Genomic DNA, 24,132 nt, shown 5'->3' with positions numbered 1-24,132 from the left:
CCAACATAGGTGTGTCCGGTCCACGGCGTCATCCTTACTTGTGGGAACCAATACCAAAGCTTTAGGACACGGATGAAGGGAGGGAGCAAATCAGGTCACCTAAATGGAAGGCACCACGGCTTGCAAAACCTTTCTCCCAAAAATAGCCTCAGAAGAAGCAAAAGTATCAAACTTGTAAAATTTGGTAAAAGTGTGCAGTGAAGACCAAGTCGCTGCCCTACATATCTGATCAACAGAAGCCTCGTTCTTGAAGGCCCATGTGGAAGCCACAGCCCTAGTGGAATGAGCTGTGATTCTTTCGGGAGGCTGCCGTCCGGCAGTCTCGTAAGCCAATCTGATGATGCTTTTAATCCAAAAAGAGAGAGAGGTAGAAGTTGCTTTTTGACCTCTCCTTTTACCTGAATAAACAACAAACAAGGAAGATGTTTGTCTAAAATCCTTTGTAGCATCTAAATAGAATTTTAGAGCGCGGACAACATCCAAATTGTGCAACAAACGTTCCTTCTTTGAAACTGGTTTTGGACACAGAGAAGGTACGATAATCTCCTGGTTAATGTTTTTGTTAGAAACAACTTTTGGAAGAAAACCAGGTTTAGTACGTAAAACCACCTTATCTGCATGGAACACCAGATAAGGAGGAGAACACTGCAGAGCAGATAATTCTGAGACTCTTCTAGCAGAAGAAATCGCAACTAAAAACAAAACTTTCCAAGATAATAACTTAATATCAACGGAATGTAAGGGTTCAAACGGAACCCCCTGAAGAACTGAAAGAACTAAATTGAGACTCCAAGGAGGAGTCAAAGGTTTGTAAACAGGCTTGATTCTAACCAGAGCCTGAACAAAGGCTTGAACATCTGGCACAGCTGCCAGCTTTTTGTGAAGTAATACCGACAAGGCAGAAATCTGTCCCTTCAGGGAACTTGCAGATAATCCTTTTTCCAATCCTTCTTGAAGGAAGGATAGAATCCTAGGAATCTTAACCTTGTCCCAAGGGAATCCTTTAGATTCACACCAACAGATATATTTTTTCCAAATTTTGTGGTAAATCTTTCTAGTCACAGGCTTTCTGGCCTGAACAAGAGTATCGATAACAGAATCTGAGAATCCTCGCTTCGATAAAATCAAGCGTTCAATCTCCAAGCAGTCAGCTGGAGTGAAACCAGATTCGGATGTTCGAACGGACCCTGAACAAGAAGGTCTCGTCTCAAAGGTAGCTTCCAAGGTGGAGCCGATGACATATTCACCAGATCTGCATACCAAGTCCTGCGTGGCCACGCAGGAGCTATCAAGATCACCGACGCCCTCTCCTGCTTGATCCTGGCTATCAGCCTGGGGATGAGAGGAAATGGCGGGAACACATAAGCTAGTTTGAAGGTCCAAGGTGCTACTAGTGCATCCACTAGAGCCGCCTTGGGATCCCTGGATCTGGCCCCGTAGCAAGGAACTTTGAAGTTCTGACGAGAGGCCATCAGATCCATGTCTGGAATGCCCCACAGGTGAGTGACTTGGGCAAAGATTTCCGGATGGAGTTCCCACTCCCCCGGATGCAATGTCTGCCGACTCAGAAAATCCGCTTCCCAATTTTCCACTCCTGGGATGTGGATAGCAGACAGGTGGCAGGAGTGAGACTCCGCCCAAAGAATAATTTTGGTTACTTCTTCCATCGCTAGGGAACTCCTTGTTCCCCCCTGATGGTTGATGTACGCAACAGTCGTCATGTTGTCTGATTGAAACCGTATGAACCTGGTCCTCGCAAGCTGGGGCCAGGCCTGGAGAGCATTGAATATCGCTCTCAGTTCCAGAATATTTATCGGTAGAAGAGATTCTTCCCGAGACCAAAGACCCTGAGCTTTCAGGGATCCCCAGACCGCGCCCCAGCCTATCAGACTGGCGTCGGTCGTGACAATGACCCACTCTGGTCTGTGGAACATCATCCCTTGAGACAGATTGTCCAGGGACAGCCACCAACGGAGTGAGTCTCTGGTCCTCTGATTTACTTGTATCTTCGGAGACAAGTCTGTATAGTCCCCATTCCACTGACTGAGCATGCACAGTTGTAATGGTCTTAGATGAATGCGCGCAAAAGGAACTATGTCCATCGCCGCCACCATCAACCCGATCACTTCCATGCACTGAGCTATGGAAGGAAGAGGAACGGAATGAAGTATCCGACAAGAGTCCAGAAGCTTTGTTTTTCTGGCCTCTGTTAGAAAGATCCTCATTTCTAAGGAGTCTATAATTGTTCCCAAGAAGGGAACCCTTGTTGACGGGGATAGAGAACTCTTTTCCACGTTCACTTTCCAGCCGTGAGATCTGAGAAAGGCCAGGACAATGTCCGTGTGAGCCTTTGCTTGAGGAAGGGACGACGCTTGAATCAGAATGTCGTCCAGGTAAGGTACTACTGCAATGCCCCTTGGTCTTAGCACCGCTAGAAGGGACCCTAGTACCTTTGTGAAAATCCTTGGAGCAGTGGCTAATCCGAAAGGAAGCGCCACGAACTGGTAATGTTTGTCCAGGAATGCAAACCTTAGGAACCGATGATGTTCCTTGTGGATAGGAATATGTAGATACGCATCCTTTAAATCCACCGTGGTCATGAATTGACCTTCCTGGATGGAAGGAAGGATAGTTCGAATGGTTTCCATCTTGAACGATGGGACCTTGAGAAATTTGTTTAAGATCTTGAGATCTAGGATTGGTCTGAACGTTCCCTCTTTTTTGGGAACTATGAACAGATTGGAGTAGAATCCCATCCCTTGTTCTCTTAATGGAACAGGATGAATCACTCCCATTTTTAACAGGTCTTCTACACAATGTAAGAACGCCTGTCTTTTTATGTGGTCTGAAGACAACTGCGACCTGTGGAACCTCCCCCTTGGGGGAAGTCCCTTGAATTCCAGAAGATAACCCTGGGAGACTATTTCTAGCGCCCAAGGATCCAGAACATCTCTTGCCCAAGCCTGAGCGAAGAGAGAGAGTCTGCCCCCCACCAGATCCGGTCCCGGATCGGGGGCCAATATTTCATGCTGTCTTGGTAGCAGTGGCAGGTTTCTTGGCCTGCTTTCCCTTGTTCCAGCCTTGCATTGGTCTCCAAGCTGGCTTGGCCTGAGAAGTATTACCCTCTTGCTTAGAGGACGTAGCACCTTGGGCTGGTCCGTTTTTACGAAAGGGACGAAAATTAGGTCTATTTTTTGCCTTGAAAGGCCGATCCTGAGGAAGGGCGTGGCCCTTACCCCCAGTGATATCAGAGATAATCTCTTTCAAGTCAGGACCAAACAACGTTTTCCCCTTGAAAGGAATGTTTAGTAGCTTGTTCTTGGAAGACGCATCAGCCGACCAAGATTTCAACCAAAGCGCTCTGCGCGCCACAATAGCAAACCCAGAGTTCTTAGCCGCTAACTTAGCCAATTGTAAAGAGGCGTCTAGAGTGAAAGAATTAGCCAATTTGAGAGCATTGATTCTGTCCATAATCTCCTCATAAGGAGGAGAGTCACTATCGAGCACCTTAAGCAGTTCATCAAACCAGAAATATGCGGCAGTAGTGACAGGGACAATGCATGAAATGGGTTGTAGAAGGTAACCCTGCTGAACAAACATCTTTTTAAGCAAACCTTCTAATTTTTTATCCATAGGATCTTTGAAAGCACAACTATCCTCTATGGGAATAGTGGTGCGTTTGTTTAAAGTAGAAACCGCTCCCTCGACCTTGGGAACTGACTGCCATAAGTCCTTTCTGGGGTCGACCATAGGAAACAATTTTTTAAATATGGGGGGAGGGACGAAAGGAATACCGGGCCTTTCCCATTCTTTATTAACAATGTCCGCCACCCGCTTGGGTATAGGAAAAGCTTCTGGGAGCCCCGGCACCTCTAGGAACTTGTCCATTTTACATAGTTTCTCTGGGATGACTAAATTTTCACAATCATCCAGAGTGGATAATACCTCCTTAAGCAAAATGCGGAGATGTTCCAATTTAAATTTAAATGTAATCACATCAGATTCAGCCTGCTGAGAAATGTTCCCTAAATCAGTAATTTCTCCCTCAGACAAAACCTCCCTGGCCCCCTCAGATTGGGTTAGGGGCCCTTCAGAGATATTAATATCAGCGTCGTCATGCTCTTCAGTAACTAAAACAGAGCAGCCACGCTTACGCTGACAAGGGTTCATTTTGGCTAAAATGTTTTTGACAGAATTATCCATTACAGCCGTTAATTGTTGCATAGTAAGGAGTATTGGCGCGCTAGATGTACTAGGGGCCTCCTGAGTGGGCAAGACTCGTGTAGACGAAGGAGGGAATGATGCAGTACCATGCTTACTCCCCTCACTTGAGGAATCATCTTGGGCATCATTGTCATTATCACATAAATCACATTTATTTAAATGAATAGGAATTCTGGCTTCCCCACATTCAGAACACAGTCTATCTGGTAGTTCAGACATGTTAAACAGGCATAAACTTGATCAGAAAGTACAAAAAACGTTTTAAAATAAAACCGTTACTGTCACTTTAAATTTTAAACTGAACACACTTTATTACTGCAATTGCGAAAAAACATGAAGGAATTGTTCAAAATTCACCAAATTTTCACCACAGCGTCTTAAAGCCTTGAAAATATTGCACACCAATTTTGGAAGCTTTAACCCTTAAAATAACGGAACCGGAGCCGTTTTAAGCTTTAAACCCCTTTACAGTCCCTGGTATCTGCTTTGCTGAGACCCAACCAAACCCAAAGGGGAATACGATACCAAATGACGCCTTCAGAAGTCTTTTATAAGTATCAGAGCTCCTCTCACATGCGACTGCATGCCATGCCTCTCAAAAACAAGTGCGCAACACCGGCGCGAAAATGAGACTCTGCCTATGCTTTGGGAAAGCCCCTAAAGAATAAGGTGTCTAAAACAGTGCCTGCCGATATTATTATATCAAAATACCCAGATAAAATGATTCCTCAAGGCTAAATATGTGTTAATAATCAATCGATTTAGCCCAGAAAAAGTCTACAGTTTAAATAAGCCCTAGTGAAGCCCTTATTTACAATCGTAATAAACATGGCTTACCGGATCCCATAGGGAAAATGACAGCTTCCAGCATTACATCGTCTTGTTAGAATGTGTCATACCTCAAGCAGCAAGGGACTGCAAACTATTCCCCCAACTGAAGTTAATTGCTCTCAACAGTCCTGTGTGGAACAGCCATGGATTTTAGTTACGGTTGCTAAAATCATTTTCCTCATACAAACAGAATTCTTCATCTCTTTTCTGTTTCTGAGTAAATAGTACGTACCAGCACTATTTAAAAATAACAAACTCTTGATTGAATAATGAAAAACTACAGTTAAACACTAAAAAACTCTAAGCCATCTCCGTGGAGATGTTGCCTGTACAACGGCAAAGAGAATGACTAGGGTAGGCGGAGCCTAGGAGGGATCATGTGACCAGCTTTGCTGGGCTCTTTGCCATTTCCTGTTGGGGAAGAGAATATCCCACAAGTAAGGATGACGCCGTGGACCGGACACACCTATGTTGGAGAAACAATTATTTACCTGCAAGAGGTAAAATATAAGAGGGGCGCTCAATATATAAGCTGAGGTCAATAATATATGCTAAGTAGACAATTAAAAGTGTATTTACAATATTTATTAGTTAATATAACTCAAATTCAAAAAACACATTTATAAATCAATTCATAAAACACGGTCTAAATAAATATTAGTGTACAAATGTGGCCACATTTGTACACTTATATTTATTTAGACCGTGTTTTATGAATTGATTTATAAATGTGTTTTTTGAATTGGAGTTATATTAACTAATATATATTGTAAATACACTTTTAATTGTCTACTTAGCATATATTATTGACCTCAGCTTATATATTGAGCGCCCCTCTTATATTTTACCTCTTGCAGGTAAATAATTGTTTTATTGCTGTCTAATGCTTTACTTCCATTTTTTAATCCACATGCGTACTATCAAAGCTATGACTGTCTAGGGCTAGGAGTTGGAGCCACAAGGATGATCTCGCTGGTGTCAGTAAAGGAAAAGCCTAAACACTATCCCAGCTGAAATAAAAACAAAAGCAGGCTGAGAATTAGTAAACTTCTGTGCAACTTTATAAACTGTTTCAGGAAGGTGACACCCTTAAATTTATAACTTATTCAAAAGAAGTCGATCTGCTCTGCTGCCGTCTGACTGAGGACACGTAGAGACAAATTGTGTTTGAAACAGATATTCAAACACTTTTTACAAGTTTATTATGTGCAGTTTAAAGGGCGATGAGCTGATTTAAAAAAAAAAAAAAGTAAACTATAAAGTAAAAAACATGAAAATGAATCAATATAAAGAAATATGTGTAAAAGCAGATTTAAACGGAAACTAAAGTCAAAATGTAATTTTCATGATATGGATAGAACATGCAATATAAAAAACAAAAACTCAAATTACTTCAATTGTGAAAATGCACACTTTTTTTTTATATATTCCTACTTTGAGGCACCAGCTCCTCCTGAGCATGTGCAAGAGTTCACCGTACTTATGTATATGCGTTCGCCATTGGCTGTCAACTGTCACATGATATAGAGGGCAGGGAAAATAGAATAACAACTCATTTAAAAATTCTAACTAAGGGTAAGGGTCTAATGATCAAAAACTTGGAGAGAAATCATACAAACTCTTTAGGAGGCTTTTTTGTATTATATAGCACTGTATGAGTCACATCTAGAAAAGTGTATGGGGAGAGGAAAAGATATGAAGCTACAACATGCCTTTCTAAACTTCTTTGAGGGACCTCACAGTACCGATGAGACGTCTAAGATAATCTTGTCAGAGCAGAGAGCTTTTGATCATTGTGCCCTTAGTGTTATATTTTCTTTTATTATGCACTTGTTGATTATGCAATTTTACTGTATTTCATGGTCTTTTAGTTTAATAGATTGTAATGAGTTCAACAATTTAACCTTCTTAAATGGAAAGTCAACACTTTGAATTTTATTATTTCTTTCCATATACCCCAAAGCAGTGTGCAGATCACAGGTTGCACAACAGCACAACAGCCAAATATACAAACGCAAAAAGATCACAAAAGATCACTTTAAGCTCAAATATCAGTTTGAAGAAACTATGCTTTAAAAAATATTTGCATTTCATCAAATGGAAAAATGGCTTCACAGAAATATTAGAGGTATTGGTGAGCCATTATTCTAGCACAATTACTCTACCTCAAATGTCTCAAACAATCACCACAGCTGCTCAAGGCTTCTAAATTAAGTTGTTCACTTATTCCACTCCTTGAACCACACTTCCACTCAAAAGTTGCTGGGTTTATCAACCTCCCCCAAATACAGGCTGTTCCACTCTGAAGGATATGGTAAGGATTAAGATTGTAATTCTGGCAGACGCCTAACACATGTGTCAGGACTCGACTGATTCCAACATCGCTTTATAACAATCACTTCCTCTCACACATATCTAGAATGCTTTTTTCTTATGTGCCTGTTTTAGGCCCCCACCCATTATTTGCTCTCCCATCATTTTCACAGGTGTTTGTGTTGTTAAACCCTCTCTGAAAATGCATCTCTCAATTTAATAATTGCTCTCTGTTCTTTCAAATGAGATCAACGCTTGTGGCTGCTCATACCATACAATGACTCCTAGTAACAATCTCTAGTACATCCATTCTTTTTGAACAATCCTTATCTAAACAATGTCTCAGCTAATCCCTACCACCACCTAAACTGGTGACTCAAAAGGGCACAAGGCGCTGGATCCTTTTATCCGCATGCAGCTACTTATGCTTTTATGTAATATTCATGCCCCTCTTATAGCCCTGCAGAATAGTTTGGTGTTTTAGGATAATTACAGTATTGAGGCTAGGAAATAATGGCATTTGTCTTGTAACATACCTTTGCTTCCCATTCCATTCCCGCAACAGAGATTCCAAGCAATAGGACAACCGTGATAGCACCTATAATTCTGATATCATTCATTTCGTCGACCATTAAAGCTTGATTATCCTAGAGAAAAGAATAAAAAAACAAAAATAAAACACATTAATGAACTTATTAACACTATTTATGTAGCTAAATAGGTTAAAATCATGCACAGAAACTAGACTGATTTGATTTTTTTTTAACTGTCATGCAGAGTATTGACACTTGAGCTATAGTTAAAGGGACATGCACCACAACATAAATTCTCCTTTGGTCCTGATACAACGGTGAAGAAAGCAAAAATGAACAGCTAATTAGCATATTGTGGGATTTCAAATAGTTCAAACACGTTTACTCCAAAATCGTATGAGATCTAATGCGCAAAATAAAGTGATGGTGCCTGCACATGCCAGATGCACACGCAGTTGCTTGCCCCAGGACAAGCAAGCTGAATTTAATAAATTCATCCACAAAGATGTGTACCCAGGTAATTGAGATTATTTTTTTTTATTTTATTTTTACACACAGAAATGTTAATGTGATCATTTTCTAGTCAGATTTTTATTACATATATACTGCTCCAGTAAAAGGCTAGTCTACACCCTTCTATTAAATTTTCCCAATAACAGTGGCACTCAAGACAAGTCTTTTGCAGCAGTGTGTCCTCAGATAGCCGCTTTGAAGAAGTTGCCGAATTTGAAAAATCCTCACTGTTCCTGGCCTTCTGAAAATGGCTACCAGACTCCTCTCCCATCTCTTGCTTGTCTCGGTGGATATGTAAAACTATAGAAAATCATGATCGACAGGGGCATAATATTTTAGAGCCACATTAGTGAATAACATATGCGTCCTATCAATTCCCCAAACATGTCTATTATTAGTTCCAGAAGAGGTGAGTTCATAGCGTTTAAAATGTGTACTGATCATATATTAGCGTTATGGTATATATTACTATAGTATATATCACTAGATATATAAATGCCACTATATCGCTGAACCACAAGTATAAAATAAGACCTCAGCCCAAGACCAACAGGATTACTTTAGAGGCCATCCTGGAGTCATTTAATGATCATCAAACTACTTTAGAAGTCATTTGCACATCATCAGAAATCCTCAGGCTGGTAAATCAGCTAAGGTAAAACAATTCTAGGTGATGACTTCAGAATGATTAGCAGATTACCTTACTGATTAATTCACAAGCATGAACAGTCAGTGAAGGACTCTAGAGTCATCTTATTTAAATATTTTGGCCTGTGGGCATACTTCAGGATGGCTTCTGATGACTAGGCTGGAATAAATCGATTACTTCAGAATGACTCCGGGAAGATCATCCTTTTTGACTAGGGAGATAAAAACCAGAAGTAAGCTAGTGAGTCAAAGAGTTAACTCCCCTGCATCTTTTGTTTGGAAGAATCAAGAAATACACATGCAATAAAAAAAACTAAAAAAAAAAAAAAAACTTGCCAAAGCAGCTGAGGGAACTGCTGCAAAAGTCTTGTCTTGGGAGTTACTATCGCTCAGAAAATTTAATAGAAGGGTGTAGACTGGAGGGTAGTTTTAAAAGCTCTTCATGTTTTTGGCCACACTGTATTACTTAAAAAAATAAAATGTGAGCATGTAAAGTCAGTTAAAGAGACATTGTATAAATGTTTTGTAGATTATCCATTTATATAGCCCATCTGGGAGTGTTTTTGTAAAAATGTATAGTTTTGCTTATTTTTAAATAACATTGTGCTGATTTTCAGACTCCTAACCAAAGCCCCAAAGTTTTAGATGTATACTGATGTCTACAGACTCCAACATTCTCCTATTTGTTGTCAGAGTATATGAATATTATGATGAATATTACATATGTGTACATATATATATATATATATATATATGTATATTTTATACACTGTATATGTTAGATGAGAACTCAGGATTAATTAAACATGAGTTTGTTGAACACAGCTTCTAATACACGTCTATCAGGATTGACGATCAGTAGAGCCTTTTTGAAACACAAACATTTCTTTTCTAAAGGAAATAGCTCAGTGACCCTATTCATTTGACTATATATGCAGATTTTATAACCTCAGAACATTTGGTGAGGTGAGAAAAGAATGTGTTCAAGGACCCCTTTGGAATTTGACACGTGTGATACAACAGTTCTATCTCACTGAATCTCTATTTGAAGACTTACTGCAAAAACCCCTCTTGGGGGAAGGTGACACAAATAAAATCAAATACACATCTGCACTGCTGGCTAAACAGGAAATATGCTGTTTTAAAGACTCTTACAACTCCTCATGGATTGACCCCATGTGGAGCAATAAAGGCCTTGGAAAACACAGACAAATGCTAAGATGTGACTCTGGAAGTCACGTAAGCAGACAGCAAATAAACATTTTTTTTTTTCTCTCTCTGTTTAAATACATGCCCCAGAATGTATTAAATATAGAAATTTGGGAAATTGTCTAATTCTATATTATTATTACATGGGTATTTGCTAAGCTTGGGAGGTAACTGTTTTAATCAGTCAAAAATGTGTAATAAATTCTGTTTTGTTTATATTTTTCAGACAGATAATCTCAAATCTACATAGAAGTGAATGTGCATGTATGTGTGTATATATATATATATATATATATGTGTGTATATATATATATATATGTGTATATATATTTATATGTTTTGAAAACATAAAAGATCTTACTTAGCCTCTGTGTGTTTAAAAACATGAATAGATGTTTATGGACCTGAAGAGAAGTGATTATTAACATTTATTTTCTTATTTCAGATCTACATAGACAGGATTCACTTGGAATACAGTACAATACTGAATTAAAAATAAGCTATTATTCACATATAAATGCCAGGATACCGATAAAATTGTAATGCATTTTAAGCTACTAATTAGCAGTATTAAATTGCCTTGATATAATAAAATGTTAATAATATAACATATTTGGTATCAGAATAATCAAAAAAAAAAATAACCTAATATTAACCATCTGTAATTGGGGTTATATATGATTAATGCAGAGAGTGTAATCTGATTAAATAACCATTTTATGAAAAAAAAAAAAAAAATTAACTTGCTTAAAAATGTCAGAAATGCTGTATTGTATTGCTATGTTGTACTGTATGCTGCCACCTGGTGTTATGTTGCGAGAACTACAGCCAGAAGGTTCTTTCTGGCTGTTAAAAATGAAATTTCCAAGGGCCAATCCGATTTAGACTTCCCAGATAACCAATGGGAAGGTCAGCTCCCGTAGTGCCACCCACATGATGTCATCAATGATTATATAATGGGAGTGTTGAATGCACAAGGGAGAGTTGTCTGTAACTTGTTGAAAATTAGTGATCTGATTTTGGCTGCGATATACCTGAAAAAAAAAAAAGTTCACTTCAGCAAGGAGCTTAAAACTTATCCTTGATTTGTGCAAAAACCTTCTTTCAAATGAGATGACCTAAAGACCGCTACGAATTGGTTCAAAATTGGTGAAGTATATTGTATTTTAAATTGGTAGTTATAAGCCTAGGTATTGTTCAAATCTGTGTCTGAATTGGCTAAGTAACTCATCTATACAAGTTCTGATATTGTCGGTTAATTTTGTATTAGGATAAATTGCAGTTAAATAGCAGAATATATATTTTATCCTATTGTTTTATAAACACTGTTTAGAATTGTATTGCTTGGATGTTAAAGGTTTTTAGTCCCATTGTGTTAAATAAATAAGGCTGAATTGTGAAGGTATATTGTTCTGGGTTTTGTAAGAAGAATAGCATATCTTAAGAGTTGGTTCTAACGCATATAAACTTTTATTTAGTTTCCTTTTATTGCAAATATAGTTCAATATGTTTATGGATATTAACTAAATAAAAGAATTCAGATATTTATATTAATTGTATGGTCTAGTAGGTGCATGGTTGATAAGGGTTTCTATTTCTTTGTATTGTGTTTATAACCCTGCCATAAACTTATATATATTATTTGGATAGCACTGCTAAGATTTTCATAAATATACTGACATAATAATTGGAGGCACTTTTTCTGAGATTTAATAATATCCATCATAATTGATATAATATATTTGTAAGTAAATAGAAATTATTATAAAAGAGAAAAAAAAAAAAAAAATTCATATTTCGAAGATATAATTTTTTTTGAAAAGTTGAAATATTAATTTTCATATTTCGAGATTGACATTAATATCTTGAAATATTATTAAAGATTAATTTTGAAAAATTAATAAAAATATTAATTTTTCATATTTCAAAATTAATCAAAAATATTAATTTTTCATATTTTCAAAGTTAATCAAAAATATTAATTTTTCATATTTCGGAATATTAATTTTTCATATTTCAAAATTAATAATATATTTTTTTTTTTTTTTTAAATATAAAATTTTTCTCTCTTTTTATTGGCAAAAATTGTATTAGCATTTTAGTTAAATAAATACTAAACCAATACAATAATGTCTGTAGCCAGAAGTGACTCATTTAATTCTACACATAGCAATGAAATTGGTCCCATAACCATACCTATTACTAAAGGTCAGGTCCTTAAGAAAGATATCTTAAGTTACCTTAAAGGGAAGTTTAATATTGCGGGTGAATTAAATGATTTTATGGATATGCTTGAAACTAGGGCTAAAAATATTACCGTTAATAATAATATGTGGAATGAAGAGAATGAATTCTTCCAGGAATTATTAATGATTAATCAATGCGAAGCTCCCAAAAAGCGAGACGAACTAATACTAAAATCCTGGCCCCTTTTAATATGCATAATTGACGAAATGTCGTTCTGTGTCACAGACAAACGATTGCAAATACAGGAGCTAGAAAATAGTATTCGTTCCTCGCGCAGACGCGAAGAGGGTTTAAAAATAGCCAAAAATAAAATGGATGAATTTGCCCAAAACCTAGCCACCTTAGATAAGCACAATATGGACTTAATCGCGCAGATACAAGATTTAAATAAACAGCTTGCGCAAAGCCAGAGAGAATTAAGCGATTTAAAAAGGTCATATCGCCATAATGAAAACCCCTATATTAGCAATGAGAATAATACAGATAATGCTAACTCCTTTAGCGAACGCGTCAGGGACGAGGTACGAAAATATATAGAACAACATAGACAAATGACCCCTAACGGGTCAGAAGTAGATTTCCCAAATAGACAATCCCCTCAGGATGTAAATCCAGAGGACAGCTGTAGCGCAGCTGATGCAGGGGAGGGAAACTCTAACAGAGAATCCCAAAATAAGTCTGATAAAGTCTATGATTCACATAAAATAATCACCTTTGTACAACGCGCAGTACCTATATTCTCCAATAAGGGAACAACATCTGTAATTGATCATTTACAGGCTTTTGAAAATGCGTTAGCTATAATGAATGTTACAAGTGAGAAATTGAAAATTGAATTTCTACCTTGGATATTTGACAGTAAGCATCACAAATTCTTTGCCTCACTAAAGGATATGAATATTCATTCCTGGAATGGGGTAAAACGACAATGCAGAAAAGAATTCGGGCAATATCGCACTAAAACTGCCGCAAAGATAGCGGTATATGGTTTAAAGTGTCGTGCGAATCAGAGTCCAATCGAATTCCTTTCTGTATTGAAAAATGCGTACAGTATGGCTGAAGATAATCCCAGATTTGATGGCTCAGAATTTGTAAATTTATTTTTTGAAGCACTGCCTACACCCATCAAAATTAACTTAGCTAGAGATTTTGATGAGGACTGCTCATTGGAATGGCTGATCAAAGAGAGTACAAAATTATACTCTATTCAGCAGTCCAGTGAGCAGGGGGTTAAAAAGGAATCAAAACCCAAAATTGTAGCAGAAACTAGGGTGTCACCTAAACCCCTCAATTTGGAGTCTAACAAGAGAACTTATGCAGAGGTGGCCAGTCAAAACAGGCCATCTCCACAGAGGTTTAATTCTGCCCCTCCCCCTACACAGGTTGAGGCGCAGGGAGACTATAACCAAAGTGGGGGACATAATCAGGTGAATAATTACTCACAAAGAGAATACTCACCGAATAATTGGTATCCGCGCAAGGGTAGATACAATAGACGGCGAAGATATTCTCAGGGTAACCAGACACCCCAGGTATATAATGCTCCCCAAAGTACTAATGCTGAACAAGCTGAACCCCAGGGGCAACCACGCCAGAATAGAAATAGTGGCCCTGATTCTGAGGGAACCCAATGGTTCAGGAATCAGTACAATGGGGCACCAAGAGATAGGCCCAGGGGTAGAGGTAATTTGTACAATCAGGTAGATATGCTGTTTACCCAATTAAATCGGTTGAGTGAACAAATCGCTAATATGAGTCAAAAATCTACGGCTCAGCAACCGAACAATACTTTTTTAGGGGTACAGCCAGTGGTCAGCAGTGGACCACAGGCACAGTCATAAATACTGCAGTATCACCTGAAGGGGAGGGGAGAGATATACAAAATGTAGTAATAAATATCAATGATACTAATTATGTTATCTCCCCACAGACCGGAAACGGACAAATTAGCTGTGACAATGAGCGACATCAGCCGGAAAAAGTTAACAAATCTCTTCCTTTGCAGCTCTCTCTTAACCTTGTTTCCACAGATGCAGTACAAAAGAATCCAGCCGACCCTGTCATAGAGGAAACAGGTAGGTATGAAGCTTCTTCTGCATCGGAAAGCATGGCAAACTCAGGTAATACGTGGCGAAGCCCACAAATGTATGAGAATGCAAATTTTATGTGTGAAATGATAGAAACTGCAGGAAGATATTATGTACTAGTTGAGCTGCAAGATTCAGTCTCCAACCCTATCAGGGGATTAATTGACACTGGGTCACAGGCAACTATCCTATCCCACAGATACTACACACAGCTAAATGAGCTAACACCCCACAAACCTAAAATAAAAGAATTTGACGGTTCTCTAATAGGTGTTGGGGGTGACTCCCTAAAAGTTGACGGTACTGCCTGGTTAAAATTTAAATTGGGGAACAGGGTCATAAGACACCCTGTCATTATAGTGGATCTGCCAACTGATCGTTTAATTATTGGTAGTGATCTCCTGAAACGATTAAGCACCATAATTGATTGCATAAATAATGTAATTTGGTCGCAAGTTAAACGGCCTATCAATTATGAAAAATCTGGTATATCTCACGCCCGACATAGCTGTCACGTGGTGGAAGAGAAACCAGATGCTGTGGAGATTCATTTCAGGAATAACTCTGCACCTGAAATCACTATTCTACAAATAGACGATCAGACTCCTTTTAGTGGCTCTGATGGTAATACTTTTAAAATTTCGCCTGGAAAGATAGCGAATATTTCCCTAGATGGCGATGTACTAACCATATCACTCCACAAGGGGGATCATAAAATCCCTAAGGGGGGAGGCCACACTCAATACCTCACAGGGATTGAGAGAGTTAAAGAGGATCTATTTATCCCTATACAAGTGCATGACCTTGGTAAAACCGAGTATGCTAAAATAAACTTAAAACAGGAAGCTAGCTATATAAGCGAAGGTTTATTAGCGCAGATAGCTGAACCTAAAGTGATTAAATATCTTTCTCCCCAAGACCACAGTGTCAGCAACCTGGATGACAGGTCTGAAAGCTATAACATCACCGCTAAGTGCTTATTATCTATCTCTATAGGAAATAAGTCAGTGAAGCACCTGTTTTTAGTTTTAAATACTCCCCATAATCAAATATACATTGGCAATGATATCTTACATAGATATGCCATACAAATAGATTTGATTAATTCTTGCCTCTGGAGCAGGTTAAAGGGGGACCCTGAAGTATTTCAGGATGAAAATGCAGCCCTGAAATCAAACCAGCAATTGCCATATGCTGTGAATATGCAGGTATCTAGCGATGTCATAATTCCTGCTGGGGCTGATAAATTTCTTTTACCCTTACAGGTAAAGAGAGGTCAGAAATTAAAAACTTCTGAAACACTGATTTGCCTCTCCCATAGAATACAAAATCTGGGTGTCTCAGTAACCTACACTCCTATGGTGAATATTGGAACTGTTCCAATAAATATTATTGTGCATAACATGACCCCACAGGATATAACATTATCCAAGGGAACTACCATAGGATATGCACTGGAATCAAGTTATTACACTTTTGGATTCCAGAATAATGTAATTGGGCTAATACCTGAAGGATACCTAACTGAAGAACAATTAATAGAACAATCCTTTGCATCTATGCCAGAGGGTCTATTTAATATTCAGTCTATTTATCCCTTCAGCTCAGAGGAAGGCATCTGTAAAATTGAAGAAGCCTCTCTGGTGTTTGATCAGCCAATCAAACAGCAAGATTACCCCAATACCCAGAGTCATGGGAGCAATGTAAATTATAATCAAGGGGATCTCACCTCTAGACTGGAAGAAGCCTATGAAATAGGACAGCCTGAAATCTTTCCAGGATTTCAGCAAATAGTCGAAGAGCAAATATCCTTAGCTAATGGCTGTTCTAGCGATGATGAACGCCAACAGCTGCGAGAACTCCTGATGGAGTACAAGGATATTTTCGCTAAGGATTCTTATGACTGTGGTACCACAGACTTACACATTGCAAGAATACAAACAGATCCTAATGCGCCACCTGTATTTGTCAAACAATACAGACTTCCCTTAGCCTCATATGATTCTCTTGCAGAGATCATAAGGAATTTGGAAGAAAGAGGTATTATCAGACAGGTGCACAGCTCTTATAATAATCCTATTCTAGGTGTCCTTAAGCCCAATGGACAATGGCGTTTGTGTGCTGACTTAAGACAGCTAAACAAACGAGTATACATGTCTGGCTGGCCTGTACCATACATTGACCAGTGCCTAGCACAAATGCAGGGATCCAAAATATTCACTGCCATTGATTGTGCACAGGGATATTGGACCATAAAGGTACATGAAGAGGACCAATATAAGCTAGCATTCTCCTTCCAAAAGGTTCAGTATGCATTCCAGAGACTTCCATTTGGATACATAAATTCTGGACATGAATTTGCTGTATTCATGCATAAGGCTATGCCTGACGCACTGGAAAGGGGGACCTTATCTTATGTTGATGATGTTTTAATCAAAAGCACAGACTTTGAAAAACACATTGCAGAGCTTAAACACATCCTCAGCCAACTTAAAAGGGCAGGTGTCAAATTATCCCTGCAAAAAGCTCAATGGTGCCGCACTCGTGTAAACTTCTTGGGACATGAAGTTACCTCTGATGGATTAAATCCCCAGAAGAAAAAGGTGGAAGCTATAGTGAATTCTAAAAACCCAACTAACTTAAAGGAATTGAGATCATTCCTGGGTATGACGAATTATTCTCGCAAATTCATTGATAATTATGCGGAATTAGCTAAACCACTACTACTTCTTCTAAAGAAGGATGTGAAATGGCACTGGAGTGAGTCTCAAGAGACAGCCATCAGAGAGCTGAAGAGAAAACTCACTCAAGCACCTTGCTTAGCGTACCCTGAAGGTGGTAAACCTTTCTTCTTAGAGACAGGTTACACAGATATAAGCATGAGTGCTGTGTTATACCAAAAGCATGATAATTTGAACAAAGCCATTGCTTATGCGAGCAAAAATCTATCCCCAGTAGAAATAAAGTTTAACGATTGCGAAAAAGCCCTCTTATCTACTGTATGGGCTCTACAAAATTTCCGCAGCTATATACAGGGCGAGAAAATTATTGTAGAAACGGCCCACCAGCCTTTGCTATATTTGCAAAGTGAGAGAATAAGAGATGGGAATTTGTCTAATAGCCGCATAACAGCGTGGACTCTTTCCTTGCAAGGCTGGCCATTAGAAATTCGCTACAAGCAGAATAAAAAGAATCCAGTCGCACAAGGACTTGCTGAGCTCCACGACTGTACTGATAAAGATCCTGGGGAAGAATTATCAGAAGATGATTTTCTGGAAGAACAATTGCTTTCCCCATATAAAATGTACAATGAGGACCATTGTCAAACATTACCTTGGGTATATGTTGATGGTTGTTCTTACCATGCCACTATTGATAATGAGCGCAGATTAGTCGCTGGCATTGGTATAACTGGGGCAAATGGATTCCCAAATATATCTGTAGGTTTCAACATTGGACCAAGATCCAGTCAAGTTGCAGAACTAACTGCTGTTTTCAAAACCATTGAAATGGCTATTGAACATGGTATTCATGAATTTGTGATCATAACTGACTCAAATTATGTGCGTGACAGTTTTGTTGAATACCTGCCAACTTGGAAAAGAAATGGCATGCAGAAAAGCAATAACAAACCAGTCAAGCATGGCAAATTGTTCTGCGAGATTGATAATCTGGTAGTATCCAATGATTTAACCATACACTGGAAAAAGACCAAGGGTCATTCCAGAGTTTTAGGTCCTGATAAGGAAGGCAATGACCTTGCGGACTCATTAGCCAAACAAGGAGCCATAACTGGAAAACTCCTTAATATTGAACACTTAATGGGTGCAATTCAGGTAGAAGCCATTACCAGAAACCAGGCAAAACAACAGAGTGAGCCTAACTTGGTACAATGGAGTCAGGATTCTCCTAGTGAGGACCTGATCACTAGTCAAAAAGAAGACCCCATTGTAGGCATCTTCTATAAACACATAGAAGATCCTGAAAGCAACCCCATCTCAAAAGATGATTGTATTGGCAAAGAAGATCTGAGAATCTTAATAAAATCTAAATCACAATTCAAATTACAGGATGGTTTGTTAATTAGAACCTCCAAAACTGGCATCCAACAGTGGGTAGTACCCACCAAGTTCAGAGGTCTAATGCTTCAACATGCCCATGATGCTCCCACATCTGGTCATCGCGGTGCCAAACTCACGTACGAAATATTGCGTGACTACGCTTTTTGGCCACACATGTTGAAAGATGTTCAAACCTACTGTCAAGGGTGTTTAATCTGTCCACAGTTCCAACCCACTGCACCAACGCATAGAGCGCCATTGCAGAAAAGGGGGATGGTAATGCCATGGTCAGATATACAAATTGATTTTATTGGTCCGGTAACAAGGTCATCAAGAGGTAACAAGTACATGTTAACAGTGACATGCCTGTTCACTAAATGGGTAGAGTGCATTAGTGCACCTAACAATAGTGCTGAAACATGTGCAGCATTGCTCATCAACCATGTATTTTCCAGATTTGGTTTGCCCCAAAGAATCGAATCAGATCGGGGGACCCACTTCACTAGCGAAGTGATGACAAAAATGTGGAAAATACTAGGGGTTAAAAGAAAGCTCCATATTGCTTATAGAGCTGCCTCAAGTGGTGGTGTAGAGCGTTACAACCAATCCATTGTTAAAATCCTCAAAAAGTTTGTGAGTGAAACAGGTAAAGACTGGGATATAAAACTACCTCTAGTCTTAATGGCATTAAGAGCAACTCCAAGTAGTGCTACCAAGATGTCACCTTTTGAGCTGATGACTGGTAGAAGAATGGTTCTACCTCAGCATCTGCTGTACCGTACATCAGACCAAAATTTGATAAACGCTGCCAATACACATCAATATGTGGAAAACCTAAGGAGACACCTGCAACATGCCTTTGCATTTGCTCAAAGGAATTTAGAAAGAGCCGCAACTGCCACTAAAACCTATTATGATCTCAAAACATCCAAAAAGGAATATGAAATAAATGATAAAGTTTATCTTTATAACTTTGGAAGAGATCAGGTTAGGGAGAAGAAATTTCTTCCCTCATGGAAAGGTCCTTTTGTCATTACTGACAAAATATCTCCAGTGGCCTATAAAATACGGATCCCCAAAAATGAAGGTTTCATAGATAAATGGGTACATATAAATCAACTGCGGGCATGTCATCCCAGGTCCCAACTACAAGTCATAGAGGGAGAATGAAGTGTCATATCCCCAAATGCACTAAAGACATACTGTAATTTAAAGATGCCTAACTGATAAACATGAAAGCTCAAAATAACAAACTTTCTTCATAAGAGACTGTCTATGAGGTATACGGTTGATCCTCATCAAATACCACTGACTTTAAGCCAATTCAAATACATGTGTCCTACATCTATTTGAAGTTGGAAGGGGGATTTATGTCAGAGTATATGAATATTATGATGAATATTACATATGTGTACATATATATATATATATATATATATGTATATTTTATACACTGTATATGTTAGATGAGAACTCAGGATTAATTAAACATGAGTTTGTTGAACACAGCTTCTAATACACGTCTATCAGGATTGACGATCAGTAGAGCCTTTTTGAAACACAAACATTTCTTTTCTAAAGGAAATAGCTCAGTGACCCTATTCATTTGACTATATATGCAGATTTTATAACCTCAGAACATTTGGTGAGGTGAGAAAAGAATGTGTTCAAGGACCCCTTTGGAATTTGACACGTGTGATACAACAGTTCTATCTCACTGAATCTCTATTTGAAGACTTACTGCAAAAACCCCTCTTGGGGGAAGGTGACACAAATAAAATCAAATACACATCTGCACTGCTGGCTAAACAGGAAATATGCTGTTTTAAAGACTCTTACAACTCCTCATGGATTGACCCCATGTGGAGCAATAAAGGCCTTGGAAAACACAGACAAATGCTAAGATGTGACTCTGGAAGTCACGTAAGCAGACAGCAAATAAACATTTTTTTTTTTCTCTCTCTGTTTAAATACATGCCCCAGAATGTATTAAATATAGAAATTTGGGAAATTGTCTAATTCTATATTATTATTACATGGGTATTTGCTAAGCTTGGGAGGTAACTGTTTTAATCAGTCAAAAATGTGTAATAAATTCTGTTTTGTTTATATTTTTCAGACAGATAATCTCAAATCTACATAGAAGTGAATGTGCATGTATGTGTGTATATATATATATATATATATATGTGTGTATATATATATATATGTGTATATATATTTATATGTTTTGAAAACATAAAAGATCTTACTTAGCCTCTGTGTGTTTAAAAACATGAATAGATGTTTATGGACCTGAAGAGAAGTGATTATTAACATTTATTTTCTTATTTCAGATGTACATAGACAGGATTCACTTGGAATACAGTACAATACTGAATTAAAAATAAGCTATTATTCACATATAAATGCCAGGATACCGATAAAATTGTAATGCATTTTAAGCTACTAATTAGCAGTATTAAATTGCCTTGATATAATAAAATGTTAATAATATAACATATTTGGTATCAGAATAATCAAAAAAAAAAATAACCTAATATTAACCATCTGTAATTGGGGTTATATATGATTAATGCAGAGAGTGTAATCTGATTAAATAACCATTTTATGAAAAAAAAAAAAAAAATTAACTTGCTTAAAAATGTCAGAAATGCTGTATTGTATTGCTATGTTGTACTGTATGCTGCCACCTGGTGTTATGTTGCGAGAACTACAGCCAGAAGGTTCTTTCTGGCTGTTAAAAATGAAATTTCCAAGGGCCAATCCGATTTAGACTTCCCAGATAACCAATGGGAAGGTCAGCTCCCGTAGTGCCACCCACATGATGTCATCAATGATTATATAATGGGAGTGTTGAATGCACAAGGGAGAGTTGTCTGTAACTTGTTGAAAATTAGTGATCTGATTTTGGCTGCGATATACCTGAAAAAAAAAAAAGTTCACTTCAGCAAGGAGCTTAAAACTTATCCTTGATTTGTGCAAAAACCTTCTTTCAAATGAGATGACCTAAAGACCGCTACGAATTGGTTCAAAATTGGTGAAGTATATTGTATTTTAAATTGGTAGTTATAAGCCTAGGTATTGTTCAAATCTGTGTCTGAATTGGCTAAGTAACTCATCTATACAAGTTCTGATATTGTCGGTTAATTTTGTATTAGGATAAATTGCAGTTAAATAGCAGAATATATATTTTATCCTATTGTTTTATAAACACTGTTTAGAATTGTATTGCTTGGATGTTAAAGGTTTTTAGTCCCATTGTGTTAAATAAATAAGGCTGAATTGTGAAGGTATATTGTTCTGGGTTTTGTAAGAAGAATAGCATATCTTAAGAGTTGGTTCTAACGCATATAAACTTTTATTTAGTTTCCTTTTATTGCAAATATAGTTCAATATGTTTATGGATATTAACTAAATAAAAGAATTCAGATATTTATATTAATTGTATGGTCTAGTAGGTGCATGGTTGATAAGGGTTTCTATTTCTTTGTATTGTGTTTATAACCCTGCCATAAACTTATATATATTATTTGGATAGCACTGCTAAGATTTTCATAAATATACTGACATTGTATAATGGGACTTTTCATATGCAGGTGGGAGGGGGTATCTGCTATTCCTGCTTTCTTAGTCCATTTCAGTATGTGCCCCAGCGCTGCCTCATCAAGAGTGCTAAATTGGGAGCTTCTAAGTAAGTTTTTCAAAGGTTTAATACTGGATTTTTAAATCAATATCTGTGCATATTCTTCTTTATAGTAGTGTATTACATGCAGTTATATGAAAATTGGGTGTATACTGTCCCTTTAAACAGACGTGAAATTCAAAACTAAACATTCATGAGTATGCATTAAAAAATAAATACATTTCATGCACCTCCTAGTTATGGGTGCAGTTATTTTGGAACCTAGGTATCACTGCAGGTATCTGAAGGAGAATTGCTGTACATGCACAAACCTATGTCAGCACAGTAATGTAGTAAAAGCTAGATTTAAACATGCAGCACCCATAACTAGAGGGAGGTAAAGGTTAACCTCAATACTATGCTTATACAATGTACTTTTTAAATTTTCTTTTAAGAGACGTTTAAATTTACTTCTATTATTAAACCCATTTTTTCTCTTATTAATCTTTGTTGCAAAGCATACCTAGGTAGATTTAGGAGCAGCAATACACTACTGGGAGCTAGCTGTGATTGGTGGCTGCACACATGATTCTGATCTTTTGCTCACCAGATGAACAGTAATGAAATGCTGCTCTGGAGATGACTAACTATGGGCTAAATGTATCAATCTGTGGAGGCAGCTTTTGAGCCTTTGCAATACATAAAGAAACGTGTAACCAATAGTTAAGAAGCAGCAGTCTTAAATGGACATGAACATTTTTTTTTTTTCTTTCATAAATTTAGAAAGAGCATGCACTTTCCAATTTACCTCTATTACCTAGTTTGCTTCATTTTCTTGATATCTTTTGTTAAAAAAGTATAGCGTACACATAAGCATGATATGGCAGTCATTATGTTATACATTGTGCAAACACTGCTGTAATCTAGCGCTCATAAGGATTTTTGCAAAAAAACTGATGCTATATAGTGCTCCAGGTCAACAAAGAATACCATGAGAACAAAGTAAATTTGATAATAGAAGTACAAAGTTTATTTTAAAGAGTCACTAAAGAAAAAAAAAATGTCCATTTAAGGTCGCTTTATTAATAAACTTATTTTTGTTACTTCTTGCCAATATTATAAATGTTAATTTGAAAACATAATTAAAGGGCAAGTCATTCTTATTTAATACACTGTACTGTGTTTAAATTAAAGGGCTTCTTAGAGTTATCATCTAACAATAGATTTACAGAAACTTGAAATCCAATCCATCCCAGATTTTCTGGTCTTCAACCAATTGGTAATACAAGTTTAAAAATTAAAAAGAAAAAAAAAAAAAAACACAACCATGTGTAGCACCACTGAACAGAGGGGCGATCCGGGTGTAAAGCTACACTGGTGACTGAAGATATCTCAAAGATGCCCTTTTCAATTAGCTCTGAAAGCTTAAGATTTCAGAAAACTTTAATAAACACACAGCAACTAAAGTAGGGTCATCAAAAGCCATGGAAATCTTTCAGACGTCATCTTGGGGTTTGGTAAAAATATTGGGTTTGCAAAGAATTCATAATGTTGTGTTATAATTAACTGCATTTGACAAAAATGTACTTCATTATTAAATGAATAGTTATATTTACCCTAAGTAGCTCCACAACCGTCTCAGAAAAGCCTACTACATACATGGCAACAGCTACTGCATTGGCAAATGCAAAAATAAGCCCAATAGCACCTCCAAATTCTGGACCCAAACTTCGCGATATTAAATAGTACGCACCACCTAAAAAATAAAAAATAATTAAAACAAAAATAGTATAAAAGAGAAACTTAAAAATAAAACAAGCAAGAAATAAGATACAATCACA

General features: G+C 37.4%; 1 protein-coding gene across 2 annotated transcripts in view; it reads right to left on the bottom strand.

The window, feature by feature from the left end:
• SLC12A2 (solute carrier family 12 member 2) overlaps positions 1–24,132 on the bottom strand; it is a 368,917-nt gene that overhangs the window by 223,199 nt on the left and 121,586 nt on the right. For both annotated transcript variants that reach the window (XM_053701642.1, XM_053701641.1), the window contains 2 exons: positions 23,908–24,047; positions 7,905–8,015 (listed from right to left, as the gene is read on the bottom strand). In XM_053701642.1, coding sequence (XP_053557617.1) covers positions 7,905–8,015; positions 23,908–24,047 — 251 coding nt within the window. The remainder of the gene's footprint in view (positions 1–7,904; positions 8,016–23,907; positions 24,048–24,132) is intronic.

The sequence above is a fragment of the Bombina bombina genome, chromosome 2 (assembly GCF_027579735.1).
Source record: "Bombina bombina isolate aBomBom1 chromosome 2, aBomBom1.pri, whole genome shotgun sequence".
NCBI lineage: Eukaryota > Metazoa > Chordata > Amphibia > Anura > Bombinatoridae > Bombina > Bombina bombina.
Note: the sequence above shows the minus strand (reverse complement) of the source record. Positions and strands in the feature narration are given on the sequence as shown.